At 47.4% G+C, this 20879-nt stretch overlaps 1 protein-coding gene across 1 annotated transcript in view; it reads right to left on the bottom strand.

The window, feature by feature from the left end:
* Positions 1-20879, bottom strand: part of RANBP17 (RAN binding protein 17) — a 2111817-nt gene that overhangs the window by 1950225 nt on the left and 140713 nt on the right. Inside the window, exon 4 of the mRNA XM_069654335.1 lies at positions 2173-2339. Within this exon, the coding sequence (XP_069510436.1) occupies positions 2173-2339 (167 nt within the window). The remainder of the gene's footprint in view (positions 1-2172; positions 2340-20879) is intronic.

Here is a 20879-nt window from a genome sequence, read left to right as displayed (position 1 = left end):
GTATAGCTACAAGAGGGATGGGATATCAGAAGGAACACAAAACTTGTAGGTGTTGTTTGGTTAGTTATCGGCCTCTTGACTATCCATGGCCATTTATTTATTTATTGTATTTATATAGCGCACAAACAGCCCAAAGGCATTGAGGCGCTGTTACTTGCCAGAGCTTTGTTACAGGGTTACAGAAGTGGTAGCAGTATTTGAGCCCATTACAAAATTTAGTACTGAAATACAGATAAGTACATAATTCCATCATACAGCTTGCAATGGGATGGAGGTTAGTATTAAAGGCTGAAGGAAGGGGCCTTATGTGAAGAGAATAGTTTTCATAGCTTTACGGAAAGCGATGAGGGAAGCCTCGCCTCGGAGCGTGGGAGGTATGGCATTCCAGTGGGTGGGTGCGAGATATGGGAAGCTGGATCCGCCTGCTCTGACTCTTTACTAGGGGCCCACAGAGCATGTTGGTGTAGGGTGATCTGGTTGGTCTTGTAGAGGAGACAGGGTGGATCCTTTGTGAGAGGTAATCAGGTGCAGTGAGGTGAATGCACTTGTGGGTCATTGTCAGAGCTTTGAAGACGATTCTTTCCTTTACTGGGAGCCAGTGAGCTAATTTCCTGGCCTCAGAGATGTGTTCTCTCTTGGCAATGCCTTGGGCTGTGCGGAGAGCACTATTCTGTATGACTTGTAGCCGCTCAAGGTTTTTAGTGGAGGTGCCTAGGAAGAGTACATTGCAGTAGTCTAGCCTAGAACCAGTGATGGCTCTGGCTATGTTTGTGCAGTTCTCTTTGGAGAGGAAGGGTCCAACTGCATTGATTAGTTTAGCATGGTATGCGGCGGAGGAGGCTATTGCGTTAATTTGTCTGTCCATGGATAGGTTGGAATCCAAATAGACTCTAAGAGTTTTGACTGAGTCTGAGACAGGTATTTTGATGAAGTCAATGGTGAAGTGACTAAATTGGGAGTCTAGCTTTTTTAAAGTGTCGGGGGAACCTACCATGAGGAGTTTGGTCTTGTCCGAGCTGAGGCATAGTCCATTGTCTGCCATCCAGGCTTGGATGGTGTTGTAGAGGTTATTGAGGGTCGAGGAATCAGTGTCACAGTTGCCAGTGAGGGGGCTGCTAATCCTATAGCCATTCCCACCAGCTTCCCGCATCTCCCCACCCAAAACATATCCACCTTGGAACTCGTACAACTAGCTTTTACAAGCATTAATTTCAAAATCTATGATTGAGGTGCCTGCCACTGTTATTTCACAGTAGTCTTCTCAGATTTAAGGGCTTAACTGTTGCTGTAAACACACGAGTAGTGTAATAAAAACGCCTTAACCGAGTGTGCCTTAAGTCACTTGATGTATAAACATTATGTGGGCTCGTTACTGAAGCCATGTTAAAAGCAAGCATTGGAAAAGCTAACTGTTTTGGCATGTGTATGGGTATTAGTTAGGCATTTGCCAGGAACTACTATTATTTGTGCCATTTTTCAACTGCTACAATTTATGTCCAGTTAGTACCATTACCGCAGTGTCTGGCAAATGCCTATCCCATGCATGAGCAAAAGCAAACATTGTTGGCATGGACAATACTTGTTTAGGAGTCACTAACAGGGGCCACCATAGGTCAGACACACATTCAAAAATGACACCCAGTTCTTTTTTAGATGATACAGTGCAGACAATAAAAGGAAGATCAAGTATTGACAATATTTTGTATCCATTCGCAAGTTACCTCCAACACTAGATCATAGAGCAGGTCCAAGTTCATTTACTCTTCCCATAAAGTCGTGTGTAAAGTCTGGTCACCTTTCACTGACTTGATTGTCTTATTTTTATGGGGGATTGTTTGAAAAATAGGTGCTACTTGTACAAATGTGTACATCAACAGCTTCTGCTGGTTAAATGAGACACTTAACAAGCTGATGTGAGGGGGGTCGTGTGGTGTCTACACCAGCATGTGGGGGTGTGTATATTGAACTGCATTTGTATGGAATATAACGATTGATTTTACCCACAAAATTGCTCTTTCCTAATTGATAGTGTTCGATATAGTGCAAATTAATTGCTGGACCAGAATTAATAGCTTGGGAGACGAGCAGCGACAGCCTGAAAACAACATTGTAAAGACATTTTAAGAAGCAAGTCAACTTTTTGCATTTTTTATATTGATTAATATGCCTTACCTGTAAAAACTTTTTAACATCAGCCATGACATCTCGGAACACCAGCTGGTCTTTTTGCACCTCGAACCATCCCAGTTTTGTAATTTTTGCAATAACCTGTACCAAGGCTTGGATCACAAAAGGGGCAAGTTTGGGTTGGGATGCCACATAGTTTAAAATATAGTTCCCTGAAAAGATAACAGTGATGCATCTTTATAGAAAACTTACTGAGCATGAAAACGGGTATGAACAATCAGACAACAGACATTGAGAAAGGTCAAGTCAAACAAAGGTTACATTATTTTTTTGACTGTATGCAAATAGTGATCACATTCAAATCATGCTCGATTCTGAGACCCTTATGCATACGATTCAGCAGGTTCTAAACAGATGATATTTAAATGTAAAGTGTACTTGATTGTCTGCAAGCACGGATTTGTCTCCCATCATTATCCGTAAATAAATTAAATAGCCATCAGAGCTGTTCATGGTTCAAGGTTGCCCTTTGTTGACCTACTTGCATTGACAACAGACTCAAGATGGGGCGGGGGTGTACAAGGGGCGACTAGCTGGTTGCATGCAGCACAATGGAGGGAGTGCAGCTGTAGTAAAAATAACTGACTGCAAGCAACGTGCCTAAACGAGGGTGAAAGCAACTTTATTGGCAGGTTGTTAGTCAACCATCAAGAGCAGCAAAACCTGGGGCGGCACACTCTATATCTAGTATATAAATGTAGATGCAGGAGGTGGGTGGAATTATATACCTTAATGATACTCATTTAAATAATCTTTGAAAACCGAGAGGCTAACTAACTGTGATGATTTTTTTTCCACTCAGTACAATGGATGCATTCGTTGAATTAACTATTTTACTGCATATACGTCAAACTCAATGGTCAGGGAAATTGCAAAATGTGACTACAGACCATTTCAAAGGCAGCTAAAAGATCAAGAAGAGTTAAAACTGCCAGCAGCTGTCCCTACTAGATTTGTATTTGTGGTTGTATAAAGCACCAAGGTAGCTAGGAAGCAACAGAGAGCTGAACATGTCCTTGAGGATAGCATAAGAGGTAAAGAGGGGGAGGAGTGTTACAATATGTGGCATGGAATGTTCTAGCCTTGGGGATGGGATTGGGTGTGAAGACACAGGGAACCTATGTGGGACCTAGGTATTGAATGGACAGCAAAATAAGATTCCGATGTTACTGCTTGGTTTTGTGATTAGGTTGATGTTAGTACTGTGCTTGATTTATCAAGTTGTCGACATCAACCTACATTTCAAATTGGATAGTGGACAGGAGCTTCATGGTTTGACAAGGAACTGAATATGTATAAGTGTCCGCTGCAACGCGAACTCCAGCATTGACCAGACACCGAAGGCGGCAGATAGGAAGTACCACCCCCTCCCCACAATCGCACTGAACAGGTGGCAGGCGCGGAGTCTGTCGGGCCGACATTGACCCTCCCCAACCTGGGAGAACGCTGCCTAAGAGCACCTATGAGCGCCGGAAATGACGGAAGTTGCACCCCGAGCTGAAGCTCCAGTGTGCCCGGTTCTGGATAAACGCACTTGAAGGGGGAAAAAACTACAGCCCCCCACACCAGCAGACACTCTGGAGGAACACTGATCCCTCGGTGAGCCTGCAGGCAGCCAAAAGGGAGCAGCACCACACGCAGACAGTGGCAAGCAGAGTCGCCTGAGCCGGAGCCCCAGGAGGGGTCAGAACCACACTGGGTAGAAGGTACGTCTATGACATCGGGCCCAAGTGGGGGCACTGTGTTGCGGGTAAGGAGTAGAGGGGGGGCCCAAGACAGTCTGAAACGGCCGCCACCTGCAGCACCTAGCCCTTAGCCTTAGCCCCTCACAGCAACCATGCCCAAGCGCAGCAACACCTACCACCATAACACAGGCCACCTAGGTGTCTTTGCCCCACACACGCAAGCTGCAAACCAGTGTAGCGAAGTAATACCCCCTGCCACCAGGTGGGAGATCCCTCAAAGAGCAGACAAAGAGGGAAGAACCCCCCCCTGACCTTGCCACATCACTTAAAGAACATAAGAAACACCAGGACACACGGCAACCCGCACAGATGCAAACACTGTCACAATCCTGTGCCCCCCAAGGTGCAACCACTGTCGCAGAGAGGTCCACACGTGCCAAGAACCGCAGTTCATGAATGTCATAGCACACCTGGAATCGGACACTGCAATGGGTAAAGACAAAGCCAAAAGGCAGACCATCCAGAGCAAAATGGACCTCTATACGGTCGGGCCCCTCCAGGGCCCCCCAACCACAACCCCCGAAAATGGGGAAAACGGAGAGGAAGAACTCCATATCTCTTTGACAGACGTCATGAAAGCCATCAAAGAATCGCAGACAAAATGGGGAAAATAGGAAGCCTGGCTGCGGAGGTGCCCTTCCTAAGTTGGTAAGACCTCCATAACTTATCTTCGAGGGTGGGGGAAACCGAACAGAGGATCTCCAACTCGGAGGACGCCATAGGACGGATAGAGAAGCAGCTCGCCGCCGTAACCCAAAAAGTATCGCAACTTGAAAACAGAGCAGAAGACAGTGAGGGAGTGAGGGGCGTGCGAGGAGAAAACATTTGCATCCTCGGAATTCCCGAAAGAGAAGAGGGCCCCAGCGTCGAGCTATTTCTGGAAGACTGGCTGGCTGATGTATTTGCACCCAAAAAATTCTCTATGTTTTTCTCCATTGAACGAGCTCACAGAGTTCCGACCCGCCGGCCCATCCCCAGAGCACAGCCACGCACAATCATAGCAAATCTCATGAACTTCCGAAACAGGGATACAATTCTCCAAATGGCCCGCACCACTGGCTCCATTACATACAACAGCCATCGGGTCGGCCTTTATCCGGACTTCACCAGAGAGGTGCAAGAGGCGCGACAATCATTCGACTCAGTCAAAAAGAAGCTGCACTCTCTCTCAATGAAATACGCTCTGTTCTTCCCAGCGCTACTAAAGGTGCACCATGAAGGCACCACCCACCTGTTCCACTCACTGAAGGAAGCCTGGGATTGGATGGAGACCCAAATTCTGAGCGGGCCGGAACACCCAAGACCCCCACAAGAACCCCCGAGGGGGACGCCAGAGAAGGATAGTGCTCCGCCGCAGCAGAACCCACGGGGCTACGATCACCCCGCACTTCACAAAATAGCCCGGAGAGAGAAGGGACCAGATGGAGCCGGCCGCAATGACTCCTCTCTCACGTACAATGCAGAAGAAAGGAGATCGCGCTCTGGCGGCTGCCACAGGAAAACAAAAACCTACTTGTGGTTGGCGCAAGCGTCCCGCTATCTCCATTGATGTTTTGAGTACAGGTTACGTGTCCAGTTGGCGCACAGTTCGGGCTACAAGTGCTTCTGGTTAGGGGGAAGTACAGGGTGGGATATGGGGAGGGAGGTCCTGCCTCATGGCAGCGAGCACAGAGATCAAGCCGATTTGGCTTCCCGGGGAGCTATGAAGCACAGTACATGTCCAAACGCATAGGCACAAAAGCAACTCCTGGATATAGTTTATCCAATGAGAACACCAGGCATAGTAGGAACCTATGGTCCAATAATGCACGAGGAACACAAGAGCACCTCATAACAAACACCATGACACCTAATACTCCCTCCACAGCTGACCATGGCCTCACATAACACTACCAGCAGGAACCTCTGGTTCCTGACATGGAACGTAAATGGACTAGGGAACAGAATTAAATGACGCTTAGTCATGCAATTCCTGAACAGGCACATGCCGGACATAGTATTCTTGACCGAAACGCACCTGGCATGAACAAACTGCACCCTATTCAAACGCACAAACTACCGACTAGCAATCCATGCTGGCTTCACTATGGGATCCCACAGAGTGCTGATTCTAATACACTAGAAACTCCCCTTCCACTTAACCAATGTCACCCAGGACATAGGGGGTAGATACACATACATAACAGCAACACTATGGGAACACTATCCCGCTACTAGCAGTCTACGCGCCACCAACCATGCTAGCTACGCTTCTCTAGAGAGACATCTCTCCCCTGATCACCCGAGACACGTCGGATGTCATGGTTATGGGAGGCGACTTCAATGAAGTCATGAACGTAGAGATGGATCGAACGCATCTACGAGGAACAAACCCGGCCACAAACACAAAACTAGCCACATTTGCGGGCGCCCTGGGACTGCAGGACGCTTGGCATACTGTACACTCTGATCGCAGAGAATATTCCTATCACTCCGGAGCCCATGCTTGTCATGATGCCGCTCCCGGGGAACCGGTTCAAGCCCTGCGTCCCCGAAAGCGGACATCCAGTCCCCAAGGAAGGACCCAGCAACCCCATATAGGGGCCCTTTGGACAGTGTCCTGACGCCTATGGCGCCAGGCTCATTATGGGAGTGCTTCGGTGCACTTACCTGATGCAGACCATGCTGCAGGATCCCGGCCTCCTCGAGGCCTGAAAGGAACTACTTTACCTGTGGGACTAATTTACCATCCGGGCGTGGTCGGGGAAGGATACATACCTGATTGGAGGAAGGATACATACCTGGAACTTCTTCCAAGGCTATTTAAACCCCACCCGAACAGCCACACGTGCTTCGCGTTGTTCTGCATCTAGCAGCTGGACGCTCACCGTGTCTGCTCCTGCATCCTGACTTCTGCCACGCCTGCCAGCATCCTGGATCACCTGCAAAGGAAGAGAAGAGGAGAACAGAAGAAGGAAAAGTCCTTACCTGCTAAATCCGATTCCGGAGACATCTCGCCGACAGTCTTTTATTTAAAAGCTCATCGCGTCGATCGCTGCAGCGCCACATTCCACTCACCTTTACAGGGCGCCTCCATGTTCAGCAGCGATCATCCGGATTCGCAGTCACGCCCCAGCGCCTAGGGAGAAAAAAGACAAGAACAAAAGGTGAGAGAGAGAAGGGAATAAGGAAAGCTAAATCTCCATGTTAAGAGTTACCTGTTGATTCATTCCCTCTTCATTTCGGGTCCACGCCGCATCCTGGCATTTCCGGACCCCGGCCCCTAAGGGGAAAAAGAGACATTAGCGTTAATGAGCGAATGAAAAGACATTACCAGAAAAACGCTCATTAAAGACTTACCTGATTTCTACAAGGAATTCACCTCTCATCTCGGGTCGGTGCCTGTTCCCCGGCATTCCGTACCCCGGCCCCTATGGGGAAAAAGACACTAGCATTAGTACATTAATGCATGGACACAAGGGGAACCTCTTATCAAAAAACTTACCTGGAAGCCAAGCAAGTTTGGTTCTCACCAATTCGAAAATCCAGTGAAGTAACTGGATACCAACGCGCCCCTGCATCAGAAGCAGGATGGAGAGCTCGTCCTTCCAAACCCTAAGAAGGATACTTCTGCGAGCCAGACAAGCCAGATTTGGGGGCCCGGTCCAGTCCGTCTTCTGAACCCTGCACATCACCTTAGAAGAGGTCACAGCAGCGCGAACCAGGCCAGTGCCTCCGTGGGAGTCATGTGAGCGTTACAGAACGCGAAGCCTTCCTACAAATTCCCACCCAGGCGCTATGGAAAGCTCTGAGACTGATCAGTTGGCCCAATTACTGGGGGAGTTACGGGCCGAAGTACATGCCGCTCGTCAAGAGACTAATGCCCTCAGGAGGGAATTAATAATATCAAAGGAAAGAACTGATGACCTGGCCAGACAGCTTTTGCAAGGTCAAGCTGGGCAAACTCCTCTACCCGGTTCCGGAGGGAACCCCGCTCCTGTGGTTTCCAGTAACCCTGTGCAGATTAATCTACCTGGAAACTTGCCGCTGGCCCCACCCGAACGCTTTGCTGGGGACCCCAAACGATTCGCCGTATTCATGAATCAGTGTCGTTTGCACTTCCTATGCAGACCTGGGGCCTTCCCTAACGATCAGACCAAGGTAGCCTTTGTATTGTCATATCTCAGCGGCTGCGCTGCCGATTCGTCAGTTCCACTGGTTACTCAAGATGACCCGATTCTCCGTGATTTTCAAGGGTTTCAAGCAAGCATGGAAAGGTTATTTGCTCGACACTCTCAGGGGCAGGCTCTGGATGACGAACTTCTATCCCTGCGACAGGGCAATCAGGACCTCCTATCCTATATTGCAACCTTTAATAGACTAATTGTGGAAACGGGATGGCCAGAGGATAAAAGAGTCACGTTGTTTTATCGAGGCCTACGCAGAGAACTTAAAGATGTCTTGACCCAAGTTGTAAATCCGCCCCAAGAATGCACCGAGTATATAGACTTAGTGGTCCAATTGGATCACAGACTTCAAAACAGAAAAGCAGATCGGTCCAGGTTTGAGACCCGGGTGTTGGTCAAGACCCATACTAACCCCAAGGGAGTTGATGTCTCTGAGCCTATGCAAATTGGAGGGGTTAAAGGACCCTTAACTCAAAAGGAACGTGAAAGGAGGCGGCAGTTAAAATGATGTCTTTATTGTGGGAATTCTGGACACTTTCTACAAGATTGCCCGGCAAAACTGCCCTGAAAGGCGGTAGGAGCCGCCCCGAAAGGCGGTAGGAGCCGCTGATAAAAACCATGAAGACTCTGTTTCGGGAAACGACTCCGCCCGACAAGCGTAGGGGTCTGCTTGCCGAGCTTGAAAACTAACTCTCAGACCTCGCATTTCATTGTGCCAATGGTTCTCGTAGATCCAGAACAGCCTAAGCGGTTGCATGCAATAAAGGCATACATCGATAGTGGGGCTATTGGAAACTATGTGGATCGTGAATTGGTCTCTAGGATTAACCTCCCTCTCCGTCCTAAAACCAGCAAAGATGTCATCACCACAGTCGATGGAACTGAAATTGCCTCTGGACCGGTAACACATTCCACTACTGAGGTGACTCTTATTGGTCCCGACGGCCATCGGGAGGGTGTTGTGTTTGATGTAATCAAGGCTCCACAGTTTCAGGTTGTTCTTGGAATCCCTTGGTTAGAGACACATAATCCTCGAATTGATTGGCGAGCTAAGAGAATAACCTTCCCGGATTGTACACAAACCTGCTACCTAGAAAACCTGAAGATTAATCTAGCATCTGTAACCTCTGCCTCCATGCAACTACCTCCAGAATACCAAGACTTTCAGGACATCTTCCAAAAGGAACAGGCCAACACGTTACCTCCTCACCGATCGTACGATTGCCAAATCGATCTGGTGCCCGGTGCACAACCCCCTTGTAGCAGGATTTATGCCCTTACCGAACCTGAGAACCTGCATTTGAGACAATATTTGGATCAATACCTAGCTAATGGTTTTATTCGCCCGTCAAAGTCGGCTTTGTTCTTCGTGCCCAAAAAAGAAGGCGACCTTAGAACTTGTATCGATTACCGCGCATTGAACCAGATACCGGTTAAAAACCGTTATCCTCTGCCTCTGATCCCTGAACTCCTTGACCAGGTGAAGGACGCTTGCATATACACCAAGTTAGATCTCCGGGGGGCTTATCATCTGGTACGAGTTAAAGAAGGCGACGAATGGAAAACTGCCTTCCGTACTAAATACGGATTATTCGAGTACCAGGTGATGCCTTTTGGATTGTGTAACGCGCCGGCTGCCTTCCAATACTTCATGAATGATGTCCTTCGGGAACTCATCGATGTTTGTGTAGTCGTATATATTGATGACATTCTGGTGTACTCCTCTTCGGAATCTGATCACAGAAAACACGTCAGGGCAGTACTTGAAAAACTGCGCCAACACAAACTATTTGCTAAATTGGAGAAATGTGTTTTCCATACCACAGAAGTCGAGTTTCTAGGTTTCATCCTGACACCCAAAGGAGTCCGAATGGACTCAAGAAAAGTGGATGCCATCCTCAAATGGCCATCACCTAGCTCTGTAAAAGGGGTTCAAAGCATGCTCGGCTTTGCCAATTTCTATCGCAGGTTTATCCCGGAATTTTCACGCGTGGTACAACCCATTACTGCACTCTTGAGGAAAAATAAACGTTTTCAATGGTCTGAAGAAGCCGAGCAGGCCTTTCAGGATTTAAAAGCTAAGTTTACCTCCGCACCTATATTGAAACACCCGCGTCCAGATCTCCCTTATGTCGTCGAGATTGACGCATCCAGCCTAGCCATGGGAGCTGTCCTGTCCCAAACAGATCCCGAAACCAACCAACTGCATCCCGTAGCATTTTGGTCCAGAAAATTCTCAGCACCCGAGGTTAATTATGCAATCACTGACAAAGAACTGTTAGCCATTAAGTCCGCTTTTAAAGCCTGGCGGCATTATCTGCTTGGCGCTCGACATACCATCACAGTGATCACTGATCACCGGAATTTACAGTATTTGAAAACCGCCAAGGCTCAGTCATCACGGCAGCTCCGATGGGCTTTGTTTTTCGCTGAATTTGATTTTGTGATTACCTATCGACCTGGCTGCAAGAATGGCAAAGCAGACGCCTTATCCCGAATTGGAATGGGAGAATCTGATACAAACTCAGAACCAGTACCAATAATTCCCTAACAGAGGATTCTAGGCATGACTTCTTTACAGACGCTTGAAGACATTCAAGCCAGAGTGAAACAACTCCTGGACCCTACAACCTTACAGGATTGGATACAAAAGGGATCAGACTTTACCATAGATAATGGTTTACCTTATTTCCAAGGACGCTTATTCCTGCCACATAAGGAATTACACAAACTAGTTATTTCCGGTTATCATGATACATTAATAGAGGGACACCCCGGTATTGACAAGACAGAGGAAAAGGTGAAACGACAATTTTGGTGGCCCTCTTGGTGAAAAGATGTTAAATCTTTTGTGATGCCCTGTGGTGTTTGCGCCCAAAATAAAAGTCAAAAGAAAAGACCAGCCGGTCTCCTTCAACCTCTAGACATACCGCCAGCACCCTGGCACACCCTATCAATGGATTTTATTACGGACCTGCCTCCTTGTTCGGGGTACAATACTATTCTGGTAATTGTGGATTTGTTTTCCAAAATGGCCCACTTTATTCCTTTGAAAGGTTTACCTTCAGCTTCTGTCCTAGCCAAAGAATTCCTCGAAAATATTGTTCGGCTACATGGATTCCCATCTATACTAATCTCTGACCGGGGAAGCCAATTCATTTCCCACTTCTGGCGCAAATGTTGTCAAATGGCGCAGATCGACGTAAGATTATCCACCAGTCACCAACTTCGATACCGATGGTCAGACCGAGAGGACAAATCAGACCCTTGAGCAGTACTTACGGTGTATGTTACAGCAATCTGAAAGCAACTGGAAAGACATTCTTTGGATAGCCGAATACGCATATAATAATTCGGTACACTCTGGAACTGGCCACAGTCCTTTTTATACTTTGTTTGGGCATCACCCTCGAACCTCAAACCTTGACTCACCTCAGAACCTCGGAATGCCTGCAGTAGAACATCTGCACTCTACAATTACCCAAGCCTTCAAAGAGGCAACTACGCATTTACAACAAGCCAAGAGAAAATACAAGGAGAATGCTGATCTACATCGGAGTAAAGCACCTCCGTATCAGATTGGGGATCAAGTGTGGTTAGCTACCAGACATTTACCACTCAAAGGGCCTCGAACTTTTAACCCAAAATATCTGGGACCTTATTCTATTACGGCAATAATTAACCCAGTGGCTGTTAAACTTGATTTACCAGCTAGTATGCGAATTCACCCTGTTTTTCATGTGTCACTTCTGAAACCAGTGGTACCCAGAACCCGACTACTCAAACCTCTAGAACCTATTCTAATAGATGGGGAGCCCGAATTCGAAGTGAAGAACATGTTAGACTCAAAAATGTTTAGGTCAAAACTGTTCTACCTAATTGATTGGAAGGGGTACGGACCTCAGGAGAGGTCGTGGGAACCCAGCGACCTTGTGCATGCACCTTGATTAGTCAGGAAATTCCACCGACTCTTCCCAGACAAACCAAAACCCCCGGAGGGAACAACCTTGGGAGGGGCCTTGGGGGGGGGGGTGCTGTCATGATGCCCGCTCCCGGGGAACCGGTTCAAGCCCTGCGTCCCCGAAAGCGGACATCCAGTCCCCAAGGAAGGACCCAGCAACCCCATATAGGGCGCCCTTTGGACAGTGTCCTGGCGCCTATGGCGCCAGGCTCATTATGGGAGTGCTTGGGTGCACTTACCTGATGCAGACCATGCTGCAGGATCCCGGCCTCCTTGAGGCCTGAAAGGAACTACTTTACCTGTGGGACTAATTTACCATCCGGGCATGGTCGGGGAAGGATACATACCTGATTGGAGGAAGGATACATACCTGGAACTTCTTCCAAGGCTATTTAAACCCCACCCGAAGAGCCACACGTGCTTCGCGTTGTTCTGCATCTAGCAGCTGGACGCTCACCGTGTCTGCTCCTGCATCCTGACTTCTGCCACGCCTGCCAGTATCCTGGATCACCTGCAAAGGAAGAGAAGAAGAGAACAGAAGAAGGAAAAGTCCTTACCTGCTAAATCCGCATCCCGGAGACATCTCGCCGACAGACTTTTCTTTAAAAGCTCATCGCGTCGATCGCTGCAGTGCCGTATTCCACTCACCTTTACAGGGCGCCTCCATGTTCAGCAGTGATCATCCGGATTCGCAGTCACGCCCCAGCGCTTAGGGAGAAAAAAGACAAGAACAAAAGGTGAGAGAGAGAAGGGAATAAGGAAAGCTAAATCTCCACGTTAAGACTTACCTGTTGATTCATTCCCTCTTCATTTCGGGTCCGCGCCGCATCCTGGCATTTCCGGACCCCGGCCCCTAAGGGGAAAAAGAGACATTAGCGTTAATGAGCTAATGAAAAGACATTACCAAAAAACGCTCATTAAAGACTTACCTGATTTCTACAAGGATTTCACCTCTCATCTCGGGTCGGTGCCTGTTCCCCGGCATTCCGTACCCCGGCCCCTATGGGGAAAAAGACACTAGCATTAGTACATTAATGCATGGACACAAGGGGAACCTCTTATCAAAAAACTTACCTGGAAGCCAAGCAAGTTTGGTTCTCACCAATCCGAAAAATCCAGTGAAGTAACTGGATACCAACGCGCCCCTGCATCAGAAGCAGGATGGAGAGCTCGTCCTTCCAAACCCTAAGAAGGATACTTCTGCGAGCCAGACAAGCCAGATTTGGGGGCCCGGTCCAGTCCGTCTTCCGAACCCTGCGCATCACCTTAGAAGAGGTCACAGCAGCGCGAACCAGGCCAGCGCATCCGTGGGAGTCAGGTGAGCGCTACAATGCTTCGCTCTCAATACTAGACTACTTTTTCATACCAGCTATAGACATACACAAAGTGTGCGAGGCATATCTGCTCCCGAGAAGAATCTCAGACCACTCCCCTCTGATACTAGAGATTAGCACCTCCAGACCGACCCCCCCCTGCTGGTGCCTAAATACCTATTACCTGGGATTCCCGGAATTAGTAGAAAGGATCCAAGACACCACCAAAACATACTTTGAACTAAACACAGGGACCTTAGCCGACCCGGGAATACTATGGGAAGCCTATAAAACAGTACTGACGGGGGACATTATCTCCTGGACTACCGCACATAAAAAGAAACACCTCGCCACGCTACACGAGGCCGAACAGCAGGTCCAACATTACGAGGAAACTCACCTTTCCCAGGCCACGCCCGAAACACACAGGGCACTAATACTGGCACAGAAACACCTCCAAAATGTAGCTCTGGACAATGCCAGGCAAGCGCACAGAGCTCTACGTGCTAGAGTGTATGAGACAGGGGATAAAGCCAGCAAGATGCTGGCATGGCTGGAACGCACGGATGAGGGGCACAACTATGTCAGATGACTGAGTAACGGTGACTCTGTCCCACTAACATCGGATAGAGACATAGCAGAAGGCTTTGCCACATTCTACGCAAACCTATACCAGGCACCCATCTCCCCCATAGACAGATCAATCATGGCAGAAATCACTCTCCCCACCCTCACTAACGAGCAACAGACCCCCCGGAGAAAGAAACCACAGAAGAAGAGGTGATAGCAGCCATGTCAGGCCTCCAATCTGGGAAATTCCCAGGCCTGAATGGCTTCGCAATAGAGGTATGGCAGAAGATGGGGGCAAATGAGATCGCCCTGCACCTTCTGCGTATGTACCAATAGGTGATGGATGTGATATATGCGCAGCAATGGAACACAGGGTGTATACCACAAGGGGTTGCCCTAATAAAACAAGTAAGATATGGCAAAAATGGGAGGACCTACACTGACTGGTTAAATTGCCTAGCCAAAATATCCACCTTTTGGGAAAGCGCAGAACACATAAATGTCAATCAAATGTTATTTTACACTGCCTGTGATGTTGATTTATGACCAGTTTGCTGATGCTCAGACTGCAAGGGGGTTTGGGAGTTCGCATCGCGCCTTTTAGCAGATGCACTGTTGAGTTGTATGTAAAAAACCAATAAAAATTATTTGATTGAAAAAAAGAATATGTATAAGTGTGAGAGTATACAACAAGATCAAGATTTGGTTTATAGAGAAGTAGGGGTACAGTGTATGACTGCAAGGACAATTGGCTTGGAAGAAAGTAGGTCACAACTGCCTGGATGGTTAGCGCCAAGGAATCTATACAAGTTACATGACAGACGCAAGACAGGGGCAGGTTGGTGATGCGGGAAGATCAGAGGCCAGTGCCTAAATCTAAAGTGAAAGCTAATAAGGGCAGTGCCAGAAATGGTCCTATAGTAGGAGCAGAGAGACAAACCAACAAACCAACCAATGGTGGGAGAATAAAGTGTCTCTCCAACATCAGGAAGCATGCCTAGAAAAAATATTTATAAAGCTTCACATAGCCCCTATGCGGGTAATGCCAGGGAAGCGTGGTGATCTGCTAAAACAATTCCAATAATTCTATAGTGCTATTTATGGCTTTCTCAATTCTAGTGGAGCAAAATGTATCTTTTTCTTAAGATATCATTCTGCTACAAGGAAGCAAGATTTATCGGGCCAGAGTTGAGGCCTCTCCGTCTGTATTTCCTATATCCAGCTCTTGCCACTTTTTCAGGGGGCAGTCTGTATGGTATAACACATGCTTCTTATTTTTAGGTTTAGAAGTCTGAAAAGGGCAGTGATGACAAACAAGGTCGTAATGGTAATGGCTGTTTATGGAGGACAGCAATCTCTCTAATTCGATATGATTTGACAGAAGGTCTACGACTAAGGTGGAAGTGTTCATGAAAAGGGTCTGAGTTTACAGGAGAACGGGTGTGAAAAATATTTCCTTTTTTAGGAGGAGATATGGCACAGGGATCAGAATGCTGGCGACTCCTGTTATGTAATGAAAACATTCAATGACTCGGAATTCAGATCATAAACATAAAAGAGGGTCTAATGACCGGGAAGAAATTCTTGCGATTGAATTTTAGGAGTTCAAATATTAGCTGTGTGTTTTCAGCTAATTACTTTTACACCGAGAATTGCTCCTTACAATTCACTATTTGCAATGACAAAAGATATTTGGCGTTTGGTAAATCTTGTGAAACTTTCTAATTCTTCAAAGTGCTTTATTTCTGCAGTGTGAGTGTTTTCCTGGACTACACGTAGCATGAGTGGTGACTTCATAGCTCAGGAGCATCACCACACTCACTGAATAGCCCGGCACCCATATAAAGTATGCCATAGGATTGTCGCCCACTCACTTGCTTGCACATGGCATTGTCCAGCCAACCATTCTCAACTGTGTCATCAATTTGTTTCATTCGGGCTACCGTAGGAACTATGGTGTGTCTACAACAGATGCACTTCTATCCTTGATGGGCCTCCTTATTCACTTTGATTTGTTAATTGGCACTACATATTTATTGTTCCATAGAGAGGGTGTAAAAGGATAAATATGAGCATCCTTTGATTCTCGGCCGAGATTCCAGCCGCCTTGTCCTTGGCGGGGGGCGTGGCAGCCCCTCAACCAATGAGGAGGCTGGAAGCGGTGCCATCCCTGCTCCGAGCCTCCCCGCAGCTGAGAGGCTGCCTTCACCCCACTCCGGGGACTCTGGTAAGGCTTTTTTTAAAATTATTACTTTTCCTCCCTCCCCCACTTACCCTCTTGCTCCTGCGTCCCCGGCAGCCTCCAGCTGTGTGGAGACTCGGAGCGGGGCCATCCCCGCTCCACGCCTCCACACGGCTGGAGGCTTCCCTCGTCCCTCGCCAGGGACGCAGCTACTTTTTTAATTTGTTTTTATTTATTTTTTTAACTTTTTCCCCCGTCCCACTCCCGCCCTCCCAACCCCACTTACCTTCGTTTTGATCCCTTTTTGGGAGCGGACGCGCCACCATGGAAAGGGAAAACTGACTCAGTTTTCCCTTTCCCGGCGGCCATTTTCTTGGTCTTTTTTTTTTCTTTCTAAAATGCTTTAGTGCCCCAGTCACGCACATAATGCGGGCCGGGGTACTAATAGCAATATGACTCTAGCGGAAGGGGCATTATCGACTCAGGTAATGCCCCAGGGCCTTCGTTAAGTCGTTACCAAACCATGTAAAACGCATCACTGTCTCTACTCTGCTGAGGATTTCCCAGCCAAACCGAAACTAAAGGGAAACACTAGCACAGGATATCTGGCCCTCCCACTAAACAACAAATACACAAAGAAATGATTTGGCAATTCAAATAACAACCATTCTCATTTTCTTGATAACCGCTCAATCATCTGGGTGGATTCCCTTCCCAGGATTTAAAGTACTTCTGTTCCAATATTCACCCAAGAAAAACAGTCTCAGATCAGTTCTTGATGTTTCAATGTCAATGTAAAGTTTTGTTAACCAAACTTCCAACAATAATAAATGTTTTCTCCTTGATGAAATATGGACTTTCCACTTCCTCAGAACAGCACCAATGGGTGTGTTAGCATTGTTAATATTGCTGAGTTTCATATTGTGTTTGAGTTATAAGGCCTTTAATAAATGTATATGTATTTTTGATATATACACCTGACAGAGTAATCTGTGGTGTTGTTTGCTGTGTGTCCTCATTGTGGACTTTCGATCACTCTCATCCCTCCCGCGACCTAGTCTTGACCGGCGCCAATGCTGCCTTCACTGGTCTGGCATGTCCAGACGGTTACCCTGTTCTAAGAAACTAGGCTGGCCTTCTGAACCTCTGCCCACCAGGTCAGCGTTTCAGAAATCCATCTTAACACTGGCCAGTCACTTCAAAAACACTGATTTGGGAATTATCAATAGAGTCAACGATGGGTCATAAACCAGTCATACACATTTATCACATGGAGCATATGTAGCCTACATTAAATGAAGGATGCTGGAATTGATGGAGCATAATATTAAAGTAAAACATTTTGAGAGGCAGAAACATGGTGACCAATTGCTTGTGAAGGTCCACGGTCAAAAAGTACATGGGAGAGGTAACAGAAAAAGGGCAGCCTTGTTGCTGTTCTAGATCTGGTTATTAACCGGGATGAGTGGAAGACCACAAGCATGGAGGATGAGAAGGTCAATTTGGTCAACAAGGGTTTAAAGGAAGGATGAAAAGTTGTAGAGAAGGACCTTCTTAGATACAGGGCAGTATTCAAGGATCTAGCAGACAACCAATGGGGGAATGGATCAGGAAGCAGGGCTGTTGACCGGTCAAGGTGAAGAAGAAACTTCTGGAAATAGCTCTCAAAAGGAATCTGGTTAGAGGTGCTGAGATTGAGCAGATATTGAGGGAAAGATATTGGTGGCCAGGGATGAATTCTGGAGTCTTGTGAGAATTTGTATTTCATGCAAAAAAAGTGACAAAATAAAGAAGTGGTAGGTCATCTGCTCATAGGCATGGCTTTCCTGAGAGAGTATGGAAGAAGGCAACCATTGACATCATAGGGCCATTCAGATTGCTAGAAACCAGGGCTACTTAACAGCGTGATGTTGAGTGGCTATACATCCAAGTGGGTGGAATGAGAATCCTGGAGTACAGTACCCAATGAAAAGGTCACAAACAAGATCTTTTATAACAAGGGAATTTATAGGAAACTTGCCACGGACAATGTTGTAAACGTTTGCTCAGCTATGAACCTTATTAATCACAACACTGGCCTTTATTATTCCCTAAAGGCAGGAAACAATTGCTTGATTCAAGGCAGAGTCCAAGTAGAAATCAAGAGGGACCTTAATTTGAAGACGGATTTCAGTGTGGCCATCTGTCAAGATTATCAGACTGTCTTACTGGATTGACCACGGATTTTGATATGTCCTCCTCACTGCTAGAATTACTGCGCACCCCCAGAGTCCCTTCCTCCTCCTCACCTGATGAGGTAGAATAGTTCAGCTTCTTTCTTCGGAGGTGTCGCGCTAGAGACTTCTTCTTTGTGAGCAGATACGGTCTGCCTCGAAAGGAAGCCACTGTGACTCTATATAGAGAAATTCACAATGACTCCTCTCTGCGACAGCCAGATATGTTTCAGGGGAAAGAGCCACTAGGGCATAAAAAAAACCACGCTGCACCGAAGAGGACTGTCGATAGGCTGATCTGATGAGAGGTAACTTGCCGTGACTGAAGCAGAAATCTCCGGAGAAGCACACCAAAGAACATAGCAGAAGGAGGAGAGGCAGGGAACCAGAAAGAAAGAGGCAAGGTCAAAACGGGTAGACTGGTAGCAAGGAAGGAAAATATTGGAAGCGGTGGAGAGGGAAATGAGGCGGACTAAGACCACAGAAGGAAACACAGAAAAATGAGCGCACGCAACACGGGAAAGCACAGTTGCAACCCGCTAAGCCGCCGAGTAACGAATGGTGAAATACTCGACGGGCGGCCATGTTGGAAAAAGACTAGACCGCGGGGTAACGTTTCAAGGAAACGTGGCGGAACAGTCTAATGGCGTCAGAGTTTCCACCTGCGCCAGACTCGCCAGCTGCCAGCAGTCGTGACAGTATGCCCCCTTCGAAGACCCCCTTCCTCCCGGTTTACCTGGATGAAGTCTGTGAAACTGGAGTAGAAGTCGGCGGGCATGAACCTGAGTCTCTGGTTCCCAAGTATCCTCGGAGGAGGGATAGCCTTTCCAGTGTATGAGATACTCAAGGCGCCCTCGATGGTATCGAGAGTCACGGAATTGGGAGACTTCGTATTCTTCCGAGGCAGAAGTGGGCTGGATCCTTAACTTGGGCGAAATTTGCTTCCTAGTATCAGGTACAAAGGAGCTTAAGAGAGAGGAATGAAATACCGGATGGATCTGTCTGAGGGTCTTTGGCAACTTTAATCGGTAGGCAACTTGATTGACTCTGGACTCTATTTCAAATGGGCCGATGTACCTGGGAGATAGCTTGGAAGGACAAACCCAACGGGGCAAGAGCCTTGTGGACAGCATAACTTTTGTGCCTGTACCCCAAATAGGCACTTGACTCCGATGTTAATCGGATTGCTTCTTATACTGTCTGCTGGCCTCCTGTAGGCTTTGTTTAGCCGTGTCATGAGCTTCCTTAAGCTGTTTGAGTGTAGTCTCCAAAGACGGGATGTTGGTCTCTTTCCAGATGGTAGGTATGATGGATCGAGGATGGAAACCATACGTACAATAAAAGGGGCTGAGACCCGTAGCGGAATGTACCGCATTATTGTACGCAAACTCAGCGGTAGGAAGCAGGGCTACCAGTTGTCTTGTTGATTGACAAAGCATCCAGATACTGTTCCAATGTTCCGTTGAGCCTTTCGGTCTGGCCGTTTGTTTGGGGATGAAATCCTGACGAAAGGGCTCTCTCCATGCCCAAAAGTTTACACAAGGCCTCCCAGAATCGGGAGGTGTATTGGGTACCTCAATCCGACACGATCTTCTGGGGCAAGCCGTGTAACCAAAAAATATCTTTGAGAAAGACTTCAGCCATGACGGAGGCTGCGGTAACTTGGACAGTGAAGAGAAATGAGCTAGTTTGGAATAAGAGTCCACAGTGACCATAATGCATGTACAACCCTGGGAACTAGGCAGTTCAACGATGAAGTCTGTAGAAATGGACTTCCAGGGGCCCAAAGGGATCGGATCTTGGTGTAATAATCCCAAAAGTCTTTGGGTGGAATGCTTGTTCTGCTGACACACTAAACACGACTGTACGTAGGTCTGTGCATCAGTCTTCATGTTTGGCCAATGGAAAGAACGTTTAAGCAATTCCAGCGCTCCCCGTATCCCTCGATGTCCGGCGGTTTTAGAGTCATGACACCATCGAAGAACCTGTTGGCGGAGTCTTTGTGTGGGCAAGAAGAGTCTTCCTTGGACAAAGCATAGACCATCTTTACAACTGACTGGCAGTCTACTAGTATCCAGTGTTGACCCATTCAGAGAGGCTTCTCTCACTTCCTGCATAAAGGAGGACACCAAGGTGATAATTCGGGTGTGTAGGAACATCATCTCCTTCTTGTAGGTCGAGTTAGTGTTGTCTTGGCGGGACAATGCATCCGCAATCTGGTTCTGGGTACCAGGTATGTAGGTTATGGAAAAATCGAATTGAGCAAAGAAGTGAGGCCATCTGGCTTGTCTGGTGTTGTAACATTCTTGTTGTTTGAGGATTTGTAAATTCTTATGGTCTGTACGTATTTGGAAGGGATGAAGACTCCCTTGGAGTAGATGTCTCCACTCAAGGCAAGCCAGTTTCATGGCAAGGAGTTCCCGTTCAATGACAGAATAGTTCTGTTGACTTGAGGTCAAAGTCTTTGAATAGTAAGCCACAGGATGTTCCCGGCCTTGGTCAGATTGAAGGAGAACGGCACCGACGGCCGCTGCTGAAGCAT

This window comes from Ambystoma mexicanum, chromosome 3q (genome assembly GCF_040938575.1).
Source record: "Ambystoma mexicanum isolate Mex_15411 chromosome 3q, UKY_AmexF1_1, whole genome shotgun sequence".
Classification (NCBI taxonomy): Eukaryota; Metazoa; Chordata; class Amphibia; order Caudata; family Ambystomatidae; genus Ambystoma; species Ambystoma mexicanum.
The sequence above is the reverse complement of the archived record's forward strand: the minus strand, read 5'-3'. Positions and strand labels throughout refer to the sequence as shown.